The sequence below is a fragment of the Entelurus aequoreus genome, linkage group LG19 (genome assembly GCF_033978785.1).
Source record: "Entelurus aequoreus isolate RoL-2023_Sb linkage group LG19, RoL_Eaeq_v1.1, whole genome shotgun sequence".
In the NCBI taxonomy this organism is placed as follows: domain Eukaryota; kingdom Metazoa; phylum Chordata; class Actinopteri; order Syngnathiformes; family Syngnathidae; genus Entelurus; species Entelurus aequoreus.
In genome coordinates this window covers 38,609,389-38,625,357 of record NC_084749.1, presented here as the reverse complement: position 1 = coordinate 38,625,357, position 15,969 = coordinate 38,609,389, and the positions used below count along the sequence as shown (strand labels likewise).

Here is a 15,969-nt window from a genome sequence, read left to right as displayed (position 1 = left end):
ATATTAGAAATGGCAATAGCAGAGGATGAATGTCCCATAACAAGAAGATAGAGAAAAACAGTGTTGGCACTGACTACAAAGGCGGACGCGCGCAAATTTCCAGGACTTATGTAGACCCCAAATACAGAAAGGCAGGTACCAGAAGGTAAGATAAGTTGGTTTTGCATAATATTGCGAAACAAAACGCCACATAATATGTCTTACCTTATACACACACCATAATAATACTCGTATGTTGAAGCACAGTACAACGCATCAAGCGATGCGGCTTCATAGCTTACCAAAGTCGCACTAAAACATTGTGATAGATTTTTGGTGTTGTTTACGTGAGTCATATTGCAGTCTACACGTATCTCCTATGTGTGACTGCCATCATAGTGCAGTCTACACGTATCTCTTTTGTGTGACTGCCATCTACTGGTCACACTTATCATTTCACCATGTACCAAATAAAATAGCTTTGAGGTCGGTAAGCACAACCAAAATGATTCCGTACATTAGGCGCACTGTCGAGTTTTGAGAAAATGAAAGGATTTTAAGTGCGCCTTGTAGTCCAAAAAATAAGGTACTATAACTGTTTTCAACTCTGCCTCTTGTAACTGTAACTAAATCTACCCCAAAACCTTAAATAGATACAAATTAATGCCCTGCAATAAATCAGGAAGGCTGGCTACTGACCATATTAGGGCGTATTTTACAAGAGACACATTCTCTGCTCCCCAAAACTGACATCTGTGTCTAAAGCTGTGCTCCTTTAGTCGCAACAAACATTATGCATATCGAAATGCCCTTAAAGTCACTGTAGTTCTGAATCGTCCCGCTCGGGATGGTTTCCTGTTGGCCCCGCTGTGGACTGGACTCCCGCTGATGTGTTGGATCCACTGTAGACTGGACTTTCACAATATTATGTCAGACCCACTCGACATCCGTTGCTTTCGGTCTCCCCTAGAGGGGGGGGGGTTACCCACATATGCGGTCCTCTCCAAGGTTTCTCATAGTCATTCACCGACGTCCCACTGGGGTGAGTTTTTCCTTGCCCGTATGTGGGCTCTGTACCGAGGATGTCGTTGTGGCTTGTACAGCCCTTTGAGACACTTGTGATTTAGGGCTATATAAATAAACATTGATTGATTGATTGAATTGTAGGGTGTCCGCCCTGAGATTGGTAGGTTGTGAGTTCAAACCCCGGCCGAGTCATACCAAAGACTATAAAAAATGGGACCCATTACCTCCCTGCTTGACACTCAGCATCAAGGGTTGGAATTAGGGGTTAAATCACCAAAAAATTATTCTCGGGCGCGGCCACCGCTGCTGCTCACTGCTCCCCTCACCTCCCAGGGGGTGATCAAGGGTGATGGGTCAAATGCAGAGAATAATTTCGCCACACCTCGTGTGTGTGTGTGACAATCATTGGTACTTTAACTTTTAACTTAAATTTGTCTTTGCTATTTTGCACTCCAATGCTGCTAAGATTCTTTGAACTAGGATTATTTTAGTACATCACCAATAGTTTTAATATTTATTTTAATTTATTATTGTATTCCTGTAGTACGGAGTATTTTAACATTAGCTTTTTATTTAATGTGTATGTGTGTGCTGCTTCTGCTTTTATAGTCAGCGTTTACAGCTGCTAAAAGTCTATTTGCTGCTATATTTGCTATTCTACGTGCCTTGAATTGCTCCCTAGGGGCAAATAATGTTTTTGGGATTGAATTGAAGTAATTATCGTCAACGAGAGCAGTGACTAGAACAATTATTTTAACCGTACATTAAATTAATCATCAGAACTATTTTTGGCTGCTTATCAGGTGGCAACATTTTTTATGAGGTGCACACTGTGCATAACTTGTGAGTGTGCGTGACACAAAGCAGACAAAAATTGTAAAAGTACAAGAATGAAAGACCGAACGAATGTGTGAGTAGGAAAATAACACTATTTATAATTGTCAGTAAAAGACACGGAGAAGAGGGAGGAGTAAATTGGTTTGCTTCTTCCTACTCCTTTTCAGATATGTTGTATTGTGCAAATGTAACCACGTAATGTTCCTTAATGTAACTTGTTAAACATGTCTGAAACAAATAAATCATAAGCATTGTAAAGTATAGACCCGTTCTATATGGATGGTGAACGATATACAGTAGATCCTCACGACATGCTGGGGTTACATTCAAAGACCCCCGCAAATCGCCGAAAACTGTATGTTGAAGAGGTTTATTCAGCCTACTAATGTGTATTTATAAATGGTTGATTTATATAGGCTAGTAAGGTAAAGTTTTGTACCTGACAAGTTTCGGCTACCTTGCTTCTGCAGCCTTCATCAGAGGTGTCACGGGATGTTAGCGTGACGTCAACAGGCGCTCAAAGCCTGCAACTACCCAAACTGGGCCATAAACAAAGGCAAACGAGAGGTCCAGAGGAACAACAAAGAGGAAAAAAAGAAGAAAGGTTCTAGGCCTGAGAACCTGGGCATGGTCACCCTCCCATACGTCAGGGGCGTCACAGAACGCATACAGCGAGCGATGAGGAAACACCGCATCAGCACACCAGTGAAGCCGCGCATCAAGCTTCGCCAAATCTTAGTACACCCTAAGGATCAGATCCCCCCTGAGAAAAAGTGTGATGTGATATATGAGTTCCCTTGCCTAACATGCAATAAAACATACATAGGAGAGACAGGTCGACAGTTCAGCACACGAAAAAAGGAACACCAGAAAGAATGTGAAAAGGAAACATCTGGAACGCTCACCCGTGCAACAAGAATGAAAGCAACGCAGGAAAATGTAAAATCAGCCATTTCAGACCACTGCAAGAAAACCATCTAATGAACTGGGAGGCAGCCATGGTCATTAGAATGGAAAGCAACAAATTCCATCGGTGGATCATAGAGGCGGTTGAAATCAGGAAGCGGGCCCCAAAGACTGTCAACAGGGACGAAGGAGCTTACCAACTATCCCACACCTGGGACACAGTCCTGCGGGGCCGCCCCCGGCCGTTTGGTAGACATCCAGACGACAGGGGGCGCCCCACCCTACCCCCGGCGCACACCAGGGGACACCGCCAACCCACCACTTCAGGTGGGATGGAACAATCCATCAGTGTTGGGACTAACGCGTTACATGTAACGCCGTTAGTTTCGGTGGTAACTAGTAATCTAACGCGTTATTTTTTATATTCAGTAACTCAGTTACCGTTACTACATGATGCGTTACTGCATTATTTTACGTTACTTTTTGTGTAGTATCGGCTAGAAACAGGAGAACTGAGTGTGTTTTGTGGCAGCGCTGCGGTGTCGTTCTTCTGAATCTCTTGTGTCACACGGAGGAGGCACGCTGTGTCTGTGTCTGAGTGTGGGGAGGGAGGGAGAGAGGGAGGGGTGCGCACAGTATCATTCGTGAGGGAGGGGCGGAGACAGAGAGAGCGAGAGAGTTGTTAACACGCATGCGTCACCAGGCTCAGCTTTTTATCCAGAGATTTATCAGATTTAATTTTTTATTATCTATAGCAGGGGTGTCAAAAGTGTGCCCCGGAGGCCATTTGCGGCCCGCAGCTAATGTTTTAAAGGCCCACAGCACATTCTAAAAATACTATTAAAATAAACAAAAACATAACAAAAGTGAAATAAAAAAGCTTGAAGGTGAAATGTAATTTAGAAAAAGTTGCAATGTTGACTAATAAAACAAAGCTGTTTTTTTTTAAATTTCAAACTGTCATTGCTCAAAACATAATATTGAATCAAAATCAATGTTATTATGAATTATAGATCACACACTCTGTCAATTCTCTTATATACACTTTATTTCTAGACTTCTAGAGTGTTTGATTATCATATCACTCTAAATGTATAGAATATAAAGTTCACAAACATAAAGAGAGATCCTAGTGGGCCAGGCCAATATTTCCTCATCCCTAAACTAAAACTGGGGAAATGTGTAGAGTGTTCTGGGCTTCAGACATGATTTTATTTCAGAATTACTTGAGAGAAAAAACGCCTGGTTAGGCTTTGGTATGTAAAAATAAAGTTAAAGTACTTATTTGGTTTACAGCTATGTTGTTATTATGCTGTCTGTTACTTATGCATGTTATGTTGCAGCTATTTAAAATAGTTTTGTCAATTTGTTCTGGCCTGAAATAAGTTGGCCCTTTGAAACATATCTTTGTCTTTGTGTGTTGTATGTAGACCACATTGCTTAGCAGAGTTCAGTGATGCAAATGCATGTCAAGTTGATCAACACATTGTATTATTCTCCAGTGCAATAACAGTACTGAAATGAAGGCTAAAATGGCATTAATGAGAGCTTTAAAAAAAGAAGAAGAAAAAAAGAAGTAACTAAATAGTTACTTTTCACAGTAACGCATTACTTTTTGGTGTAAGTAACTGAGTTTGTAACTGAGTTACTTTTGGGATAAAGTAACTAGTAACTGTAACTAGTTACTGGTTTTCAGTAACTAACCCAACACTGCAATCCATATAACACGTCACAGATGACGTCACACTAACATCACGTGACACCTCTGATGAAGGCTGCAGAAGCAAGATAGCCGAAACTTGTCAGGTACAAAACTTTACCTTACTAGCCTATATAAATCAACCATTTATAAACTGTGAATAACGGGTGCACTTCTAAAAAGATCTAAAAACTTGTAATACTTTTAACCATATACAATGACTTGCAGAGTTATTAAACGCATTTCAAATGAAGTTTTACATCTTGAGTATACATTAATGTACTAACAACGTGCAGTTACACAACATCACATCTACTCAAAGTGTCGTCCAGCAAGAAAATATTGAGTGAATTGATTTGTGAGGCAGCACCATTTGCAGAAATCTTTGCTGCTGCACTTTTTTCCCCCCCAGCAGATGGTGCCATCAAACCACTTCCTATTGAAGTTACCATTAAAAAACTAGTGATTTCAAATATCAAGCAGAGTAGAGATATTTGCAGGGTCACAAATGCTTTGTTTGACTGTCTTGGTTGTACCAAAACTTTACTGCTATCTGGAAATTAGGGTTTTGGCGTCACTCTCGGTCAGATTTAGAGAATAAATTCTGTATGTCAATTAACCAGCAGTAACACATGAAAGATTAGAGCATATTTGTAGTTACCTCAGTGAGAATGGCATTGTGCTGCCTGACTCTCTCGTACTCTAGCTCTTCTTTGACAGTGTGGATGGTGGAAAGTTGCATAGCTTTTCCATCTCTGCTCAAAACAGCTTGGCATCTGCCCACATTGGCAGCCTTTAGGGTGAAGCAGCAGCAGCCATGCTTACCAGGAGGCACTGGGTCATGTCTAATGTGACATAAAGCTGCTGATCCTCCCATTCTTTGGCCTGCTGTGCCCAGTTTTCTGCAGGAGATTAGCAGAAGAAATCATGTGGTCAGCAGAGCAGCGAGAGCAGTTATTTTCTTACCTGCGGAATTACAGGAGTCAGACAATTGCCTACCTTTGCATGGTGAGAAAAGTGTTAGTCATGTAATCTCCTTGGCTTGGGCCCCTTTGGAGCTCCTCTGCTAACACATCCCCCATGGTGCACTGGAGCAAGTAAGGCACCTCAACATTCCTGTCGCCATCAAAAACACCATACAGAGCTTCACGGACTCCACAGAATGTGTCCAGAGCAAGAGCTGCAACACACAACCTGCGAGTAACAGAAACTCAGTGAAAAACCTCACCAAGCCACCATGAAGGATAACAACTACATCTCTTTCATCTAATATTTGTTTTAATATATGATTTATTTAGGATTTTCAATTTATACAACAACACATACAGCAGTATACATTGAAAATGTTGGCAATGTGAAGACCCACAAAACACCACACAAAACAGGGGGAAGGAGACAACAACAAGACACATTTCAGTTATACACACATACACAGTAGAGGCCAAAAGTTTGTGCACACCTTCTCATTCAAATGCGTTTTTTTTATTTTCACCATGACTTTTACATTGTGGATTGTCACTGAAGGCATCACAACTATGAATGAACACATGTAGAGTTATGTACTTAAAAAAGCTGAAATCACTGAAAACATGCTTCATTTTCTAGTTTCTTCAAAATAGCCACCCTTTGCTGACTACTTTTTTTGCACACTCTTGGCATTCTCTCGATGAGCTTCAAGAGGTAGTCACCTGAAATGGTTTTCAATTCACAGGTGTGCTTGAAGCTCATCGAGAGAATGCCAAAAGTGTGCAAAGCAGTAATCAGAGCAAAGGGTGGCTATTTTGAAGAAACTAGAATATAAAACATGTTTTCAGTTATTTCACATTTTCCACATTCATAGTTTTGATGCCTTCAGTGACAATCTACAATGTAAATAGTCATGAAAATAAAGAAAACGCATTGAATGAGAAGGTGTGTCCAAACTTTTGACCTGTACTGTATATATATTAATATATACATACATACATACACGAAAAGGTAAATATTATGAAAAATAATAAGGATATACAGTATATATATATATACATATATATTAGGGCTGCAACAACTATAGTTGCCGATTAATTTAGTCATCGATTCGTTGGATCTATGCTATGCGCAGAGGCAATTTATTTTTATTTAATTTTTTTTATAAACCTTTATTTATAAACTGCAACATGTACAAACAGCTGAGAAACAATAATCAAAATAAGTATGGTGCCAGTATGCTGGTTTTTTTCAATAAAATACTGGAAAAAGATAGAAATGTAGTTTTTCTCTTTTATCCGATTATCAAATTAATCGTTAGTTGCAGCCCTAATATATATATATATATATATATATATATATATATATATATATATATATATATATATATATATATATATATATATATATATATATATATATATATATATATATATATATATACATACACATATATATATATATATACATACACATACATATATACACATATATATATATATACATACACATATAAACATACATATATATACATATATATATATATATATATACATATACATATATATATATATATATATATATATACATGTACATATATATATATATACATATATATATATATATATATATATATATATATATATATATACATGTACATATATATATATATACATATATATACATATATATAAATATATATATACATATATATTTATATATATATATACATATATTTATATTTATATATTTATATTTATATATATATAAATATATATATAAATATATATATATATATATATATATATATATATATATATATATATATATATATATATATATATATATATATATATATATATATATATACATATACACACACACATACATAACTCCCCCCCAAAAAAGAAAACAACCCTACTAAAGTAAAAATATATTAGTGTGCGCCACTACCATGCCTTGGAACGTATAATGTTTAGAATTTTAAGTTGATCAATGTGATGCGACTAAACAGCAGCAGCAGCATTCAGGCTCAAGGAATCAACAAGTTCCTTAAATGAGTGCCATATTTTGGTAAACTTTGCATCAGAGCCCCAAAGGCAGCGCCTTATCTTTTCCAACCTCAGGAAGGACAGAGCATCTCTTATCCACGTTGAGTGAGAGGGGGGGCTGGGATTTATCAGGCGTATTAGGACGGCCCTCCTTGCAAGCAAGCTAAGAAAAGCCACCAGATCGGCAAAATAGATCGGCAATGAAATGTTTGGAGGTACCACTCCGAATAACGCCACTATGGGTGAGGGACTAATATGAGGTGAGAGCTGAGAGTGAAAAAAACACAGATTTCCAAAACTGGGACAGGGCAGGGCAGGTCCAAAACATATGGGTAAGATCGGCTATCCCTTGATGACACCTATCGCAAATTGGATCCAGTCCAGGGAAAATGCGAGCCAGGTTGCTTTTGGACCAGTGGACTCTCTGTACCACCTTATATTGTATGACCCTGCTCCTTGCACAGATCGAAGAGGAGTGGACTCGTTTCAAAACCTGGTCCCAGATATCTTTCGCTATTTCAATGTTGAGTGCCGAAGACCATGTTGCACGCAAATCACCAGTCACCGTGAGGCAAGAACTGATGTCTGTATATAGTTTAGAGATTTTTGCCCTTCAGTTCAGTTCAGTTCAGTTTCAGTTTATTTCGAACAAGCATACAATACAATGTAATGCTTCACACAATTCCAGTTGTTTCCTTACAGCACGTCCAAAAAGGAGAAGAAAGAAGCGGAGCTTATTTAATCCTACCCCTTTTCATACCATAGCAATTTTATCCAATTTCCTTGTTCTCTGTAACATAACAGTGAACAAATAAATATTATACCATAGTAAGCAAACAAATATTAAATACATTAATAATATTTGTATCAATAAAAAAAAGAAGAAAAAAAAGGGTTTGAGATGTTCATCATTATTCTTGTTCTATGTACTTTGTGAACACTTGTAGTTTGAACAGTCTCTTAAACTGAAACATATTGGTGCTTTGTTTGATTTCTTTGGTTAATCCATTCCATAATTTAATTCTACATACAGAATATGGAATATGGACTGAGTTTAAGTAGAGAGTCTGTCAGGGTTGCAGGTTCAATTTTGGGAAAACCAGGGAAGTACTTTCGTACAAAGTCCCTAATTTGCAAATATCGGTAGAACTGGTTTCTATGAAGGCCGAATTTGTGGGCTAATTGATCAAAAGACACAAATGTTTCATTAATGTAGAGTTCATAATGGATCAAATCCCGGCGGTCTCCCAGGCTACAAAGGCCATATCACTAACAGAGGGCGTAAATAAATGGTGTAAGTTAGTTGGAGATGAGAGATGCACAGAGTGTACCGGTAGTCCAAAATGTCTTTTAAAATGAGCTCAAATTTTAAGAGAACTTTCACTTTCATCTAATATTGCATTTTTCAGCAAAACAAATCAAAATATAGGATGCAACAACTGCTTTTTTTCTGTTTGTTTTGTCTTCAAATGTCGGATCTATGGAGCTACTCCATAATGTGCAAAGTTCAACAGCAGAAATGTAAATGTTAAGATGCAACATTATGGAATGATCTTAATTCAAATAAATAGGTTACACTAAATATCAATAACATATTTTAAATGTGGTTCACAGAAGTTTAAAATACTCTTATTCTATCAAATTACAGAGCTAGACAATCACTAAAAGCAAACAGTTTCCCAGCAGGCACAAGACATTGATACAACGTTGATTATCGTATACATAAACAAATACCGATTAAACGTTGTTAAAAAGCATGTTGTTCCAACGTTAGGTTTGAGTTGCTCAATGTCAGTACCTACTTCAACAAGTTCTCAATGTTTCAATGTCTTGTGCCTGCTTGGTTAATAATGAATTTGTATTTGATTGAGAAAAACAAGAATTATATCCCCCAAAAACATTAGAAAGAAGCTTGGTGATAAAGAAACCACCATTAGATCGATATTGTAGAAATGAAACAAAAAAGAAAACATAGCTCTATAAGCAAGGTACGGGACCACCAGAGGGTCTGTTTCTTATGTTGGGGTTTCACTTGGTGAAAAATGCACATGTAATAAATGTACGGTTGTTGAGTAACTGGATGAAATTCTAAACCTTTTTTTTTTTTACATGTCATGAATAATAATTATACGCCTATGGATTGTCCCAGTAAGACTGCCTGTAGAAAGTATTCCCAGAAAGCGAAAGTGTGGATGTTGTTAGAACTTTGACGAAGAACCAACACCAAATGTTGTCAATTTCTTTTGTGTTCTTGTCCTGTTTCATGCATTTATAAATGTCCTAATACAGTGGTACCTCACCTCACGAGTACTTCAACTTACGAGTAATTCGAAATAAGAGCTCTCTCTCTGCTTTTTGTTATGCTTTAGGTTGTGACCATAATTTGACACTTGATCATTCAACACAATCTTGTCCTCTCTGACCACCATAACTGAGTAAGTGTGAAGGACGAAACCAACCGAAAGAGATAATTGAACCATTTTAAAACATGTCCTACCGTGTGGTAGATTCGGCAAAGTGGCACGACCGCAGCGCCGTCAGTCAATTCAGCTTCCATGCCAAAACAACATCCACACAGCGAACATTAATTTATGAAAATATAGAGAGGTCCGTGTACAACATAAACAACAATTCCCTAGTTTTTGTTGTTACATGATGGACACAGTGTTGCCAGATCTTACGAGAGAAACAAGCAACCAGCTCTATGAAAACAAGTCAGGACCCGGGGTGGACCACTCCTCTGTGCATCAGTCAGTGACGTGTCTGTGCTGCTGACTCATGTCCATTCAAGATGATCCCCTGTTGGCCTCACTATGGCCTGTACTCTCACATTATTAACCGTATCCACTCGATATCCATTGCACCGGTCGCCCAGAGGGAGGTCCCCACATCTGCGGCCCCTTCTAAGGTTTCTCATTGTGCCCATTGGGTTGAGTTTTTTCTTGCCCTGATGTGGGATCTGAGCCGAGGATGTCGTTGTTGCTTGTGCAGCCCTTTGAGACACTCATGATTAAGGGCTATATAAATAAACTTGGCAGCATGGTGGCACAGGGGTTAGTGCATATGCCTCACAATACGAAGGTCCTGAGAAGTCCTGAGTTCAAACCCGGGCACGGGATCTTTCTGTGTGGAGTTTGCATGTTCTCCCCGTGACTGCGTGGGCTTCCTCCCACCGCCAAAAACATGCACCTGGGGATAAGTTGATTGGCAACACTAAATTGGCCCTAGGGTGTGAATGTGAGTGTGAATGTTGTCTGTCTATCTGTGTTGGCCCTGTGATGAAGTGGCGACTTGTCCAGGGTGTACCCCGCCTTCCGCCCGAATGCAGTTGAGATAGGCTCCAGCACCCCCGCGACCCCAAAAAGGGACAAGCGGTAGAAAATGGATGGATGATTGATAATCACTAGACAAAAAAGCAGCCCGCAGAAAACACCGCAAGATAAAATCTGTCCATTATAATTATATCATAGAACTACTGTAGTTTTTTTGATAGTACATAATTTTCTGTTGAGTTTCAATCAGTATTTATTGTCTAAAAGTATGTTTTATCTTGTTAAAAGACATGTTTTATATTATAATTGCTGGGCGGATTGGGATACAAGTGTATTGAGTTACCGTATTTTTCGGAGTATAAGTCGCTCCGGCCGAAAATGCATAATAAAGAAGGAAAAAAACATATTTAAGTCGCACTGGAGTATAAGTCGCATTTTTTGTGGAAATTTATTTGATAAAACCCAACACCAAGAATAGACATTTGAAAGGCAATTTAAAATAAATAAAGAATAGTGAACAACAGGCTGAATAAGTGTACGTTATATGACGCATAAATAACCAACTGAGAACGTGCCTGGTATGTTAACGTAACATATTATGGTAAGAGTCATTCAAATAACTATAACATATAGAACATGCTATACCTTTACCAAACAATCTGTCACTCCTAATCGCTAAATCCCATGAAATCTTATACCTCTAGTCTCTTACGTGAATGATCTAAATAATATTATTTGATATTTTACGTTAATGTGTTAATAATTTCACACATAAGTCGCTCCTGAGTATAAATCGCACCCCCGGCCAAACTATGAAAAAAACTGCGACTTATAGTCCGAAAAATACGGTACAAGCTCTGTCATGGAACCAATCATGCTCGTAAGTTGAGGTCCCACTGTAGTAACTTTTACTAGAAAGCTCTTACACATCCACAGCACTACAGATACTATAAGCTACACAAAAGATGAAAAGGAAGACGGACAGAAAGTAAAAACGTACTTGTTTTTGACTCCTGAGGCCTCAGTGTAGCCATGGCTCCAGACCGCAGAAGTCTTGTGGATTTCAGTCGCAATTGGAGCAGAAGGGTCCACCCTTAAACATCGGATATTACTGCAAACAAAGTAAGGATCGCGGCAAAACCACAAGTTCATTTAATGAGTCATTTAATGTGAGAGTATTACTTGTTTAGTAGTGGTAATGTTCTTACTTAAGAAGCTCCAGGCTCTTGTGGTCCAGGTTGAGACGGGGATTTCCTGTGAGATCCAGTTCCTGAAGTTTGGGGGGTAGGGATTCTGGCAGAGTAACCTCAGTTAGCTCGTTGCAGCTCAGGTCAACACACTGACAAAGAGGAGTTTTGAATGATACAACAGTGACATTAAATAGAATATTAAAATGAGTCAGAGATGGACTACGGATTTTGGTTAGTTATGAGAAATGTATCATCTAAGGAAATCATTCGCCTGTTTAGAAGCAGAAGACTAAATAATGACTGGATTGTTAATCCACTAAAAAAGGTAATCATTACTAAACTACTTGCAATATTGAATAATCGCAGAGGGGGTGAGGTTATGTTTTGTTAAATATAATTATTTTTCACCCTATAATAATGTAGGAGCTAACAGATTTATGATGGCTTTAAACAAATGTTATCCAGACAAATAACACATTTTACAGAAGTCTAACAATACCTAAACAATTATTGTTGGCCTGAGGAATTATCCCACACAATGATATCCAAATACTAAACTTGCTTTTTAGTACTCTTTTCTCTAGCCCTGCTGTCCAACTAAGGGAGTGTGTTTCAACATCCTACACTGGTTCAAACTGCACATTTTTTATTTGTCCAGATTACAGGACACGCGTAAACAAAAAATGGCAATGGAATATGCGTTAACTTTGACAGCCCTACTGAAAATACACCATAAGATTTATATGCTTAAGGAACGTGTGACCAATGTTAGATAAACATATGATGTATTATTTACTTATTAGCTAAAAAACATAAGCAGTGTTCAATACAGTTTGGGATTAGAGCTACTAAATGCAACAATTAATGCTGCAGAACAGAGCTACTAACTGCAACTATTAATGCTGCACTTTAGCTAATAAGGAATTTTTTTGACTAAAAATTAAATAATTCAAACTGTTACTCTTGTCTCCATTGTTACATTTTCCTAAAGAGAACTTTTGTATCACAATTTCTTATTATGATTTTTTTTCTACATTTAAAACACTTCCCTGTGGTCTACCTTACATGTAATGGTGGTTATTTGGTCAAAATGATGCATAGATTGTTTTACGGACCATCTTTAAGCCGCTTTTTGACTGTCTCTTCAGGATGCGAAATTTTGTGGGCGGTCTTATTTATGTGGCTCAACTTCAACTGCATCTTTTCCCCACCCACTGTGTTGTAGTTTTCAGCGCTTCCATAGCAGGCCTACAGACAGATATAATTGAGAACTATACGCTACTTTATATTAGAAACTACAACAGCACAGGATGCGTGTCCATGTAAGACCCAGTCTGCCCCACAACGAGAGGATAGAGGGAAACTAAGGAGCTTATTGATTACAGCGCGGACTACAATGGTGGACGCGCGCAAAACACTTTGGTTACATTTTTACCATATATGGTAATTGGTTTTCCCAATTAGTGACATCCCCAATTGTGCACATTCCAAACAGCTCGTTTGGCGGAAGTAGAAAGGAAGGCAAGATTATTTAATAAATATTGCCGCCATGCCTCCACGATTTGATTTTACATTTTTGCATAATAGCGCCTCTTTAAAAGCGGTTTACACAAAAGCTAAGCATTTTGTTCTCTCACTGTACCAAAAGTTAACCGAACAGTGACCTTAAAATCACGGTAATACTGAACCATTATTATAACATATTGTTTGACTCCTTGCAATAGCTCACAATTATATTTTTTTCCCTGACTAATAATAATATTTTAACTGTGTTTTAACCATTAATACAAGTAGAGATGTCCGATAAAGGCTTTTTTGCCAATATTGTCCAACTCTTAATTACAGATTCCGATATCAACCGATACTGATATATACAGTCGTGGAATTAACACATTATTATGCCTAATTTTGTTGTGACGCCCCGCTGGATGCATTAAACAATGTAACAAGGTTTTCCAAAATAAATCAACTCAAGTTATGGAAAAAAATGTCAACATGGCACTGCCATATTTATTATTGAAGTCACAAAGTACATTATTTTTTTTAACATGCCTCAAAACAGTAGCTTGGAATTTGGGACATGAGGAGGTTGAGGTGGGCGGGGTTGGGGGGGTTTAGGGGGTAGCAGGGGGTGTATATTGTAGCGCCCCGGAAGAGTTAGTGCTGCAAGGGGTTCTGGGTATTTGTTCTGTTGTATTTATTTTGTGTTACGGTGCGGATGTTCTCCCGAAATGTGTTTGTCATTCTTGTTTGATGTGGGTTCACAGTGTGGCGCATATTTGTAACAGTGTTAAAGTTGTTTATACGGCCACCCTCAGTGTGACCTGTATGGCTGTTGACCAAGTATGCATGGCATTCAACTGTGTGTGTGAAAAGCCGTAAATATTATGTGACTGGGCCGGCACGCAAAGGCAGTGCCTTTAAGGTTTATTGGCGCTCTGTACTTCTCCCTACGTCCGTGTACACAACGGCGTTTTAAAAAGTCATAAATTTAACTTTTTGAAACCGATAATTTTGAAACCGATATCGATAATTTACGATATTACATTTTAAAGCATTTATCAGCCAATATTATCGTCAGTCCAATATTATCGTCAGTCCAATATTATCGGACATACCTAAATACAAGTAATAACTTCAAATTAAAAAGGGAAATATGTAGCCCATTGACTGCAATGCATGCTATTGTATTTTCATACGCCTGACAAAAAACTGCCAATTTTCTTTCTAGTTGTTGAAAGAAACTGTCAGAAGGTTTCTCTCTGAGAAATGTTACATTAAACACCATCATTCCACAAAAATATACAACAAATAATTTAAGCATAAGAAGGCCTAACCGACTTATTCCAGATAAGTGAAATGAAGTGAAATATGTTTATATAGCGCTTTTTCTCTTCAGACTAAAAGCCCTATTATCTACACTGGAATCGAACCTGGAACCCTCAAGCTACTGGCATGGTCGCTCTAACAACTGAGCCAAGCTTCCCCCGTATCTATTGACTGCTAACCTTTATCTCAGGCAGCTGCAGGACTTCTGGGAAGGCATCAATGCAATTAGAGTGTGCGGACAGTGTTTGCAGGCGCTGACAACTCAGGATGGTCGTGGGCACCGTCCTCAGTCTGTTGCCGCTTAGATCCAACTCCTCCAGACGCTCCAGTTGTGCCAGTTTACTACAAAAGGGAAATGCAGTTGTATCAAAAGGATAAACCTCAGCTATTTATCAAAAACATACTTTATCAGTTTACTGTGTGCTTCACACTACAAGGTTTCAGCCTTAATCAACTAGCTTTTGAAACCTGCACCTGCTTCAGCAGTATGTGTAAACCTTCAAGACCAAATGTGAGGAGCTTGTTGACTGTCTTTTGTAAGCGTCATCTGTCAGAGTTAATAAAGAGGAAGCAGTGTTGATGGCTTGCTTTATATATCTATTTTTTGAACAACAGAATCCTCTCTACTGTAATTTTCTGTCAAACGTCATGCAACTCTGTTTGGGACAGAAAGTAGTTGGTCAGTCAGGTGTCTTGGATTCGCCTCACAGGAGGCACCATCAAGTGCAGGGGTTTCCAAAGTGCGGCCCGGGGACCATTCTAGGCTTGCAGTGGATTTATTATTGGACCGTGATACATTATAAGGACAAATTAAACATATTTTAGATTAAAACATTAAACAAAAAAAAAACAATACAAAAAAAAAAAACTGGCACAAATCCTCGAAATAAATGGAACCAGAAAAGCGTCTGTCTTAGTGTATAGGGTTTTTAAATATTTTTGTGCTTTTTGTCATGATGAGCATGTGTACAAATTTCCTGCAAAATATAGTAATTTTTCAAGGGGGCTAAAGACCTTAAATGGTTTTAGTTGGCGTAATAATAATTTTAGTTAAGAAGAATAATACATATCTCAAGGGGGTTAGATTACACATTTTTAATTTGTTAGACCAGTGGTTCTTAACCTGGGTTTGATCGAACCCTAGGGGTTCAGCGGAGCCTCCGCCACGGAGGTAAAGACACATCCGACTTATTGTGTAAATAAAAACTTCTCCA

At 38.2% G+C, this 15,969-nt stretch overlaps 1 protein-coding gene across 2 annotated transcripts in view; it reads right to left on the bottom strand.

Moving 5' to 3' along the window:
- The window catches only part of LOC133635359 (PH domain leucine-rich repeat-containing protein phosphatase 1-like), a 55,138-nt gene that overhangs the window by 9,066 nt on the left and 30,103 nt on the right, over positions 1-15,969 (bottom strand). For both annotated transcript variants that reach the window (XR_009822053.1, XM_062028497.1), the window contains exons 12-16: positions 14,935-15,097; positions 11,945-12,075; positions 11,737-11,847; positions 5,447-5,641; positions 5,109-5,349 (exon numbers count right to left, since the gene is read on the bottom strand). Coding sequence is in view for 1 of the 2 variants with exons in the window: in XM_062028497.1 (XP_061884481.1) it covers positions 5,109-5,349; positions 5,447-5,641; positions 11,737-11,847; positions 11,945-12,075; positions 14,935-15,097 (841 nt within the window). In the remaining variant the exon portion in view is untranslated. The remainder of the gene's footprint in view (positions 1-5,108; positions 5,350-5,446; positions 5,642-11,736; positions 11,848-11,944; positions 12,076-14,934; positions 15,098-15,969) is intronic.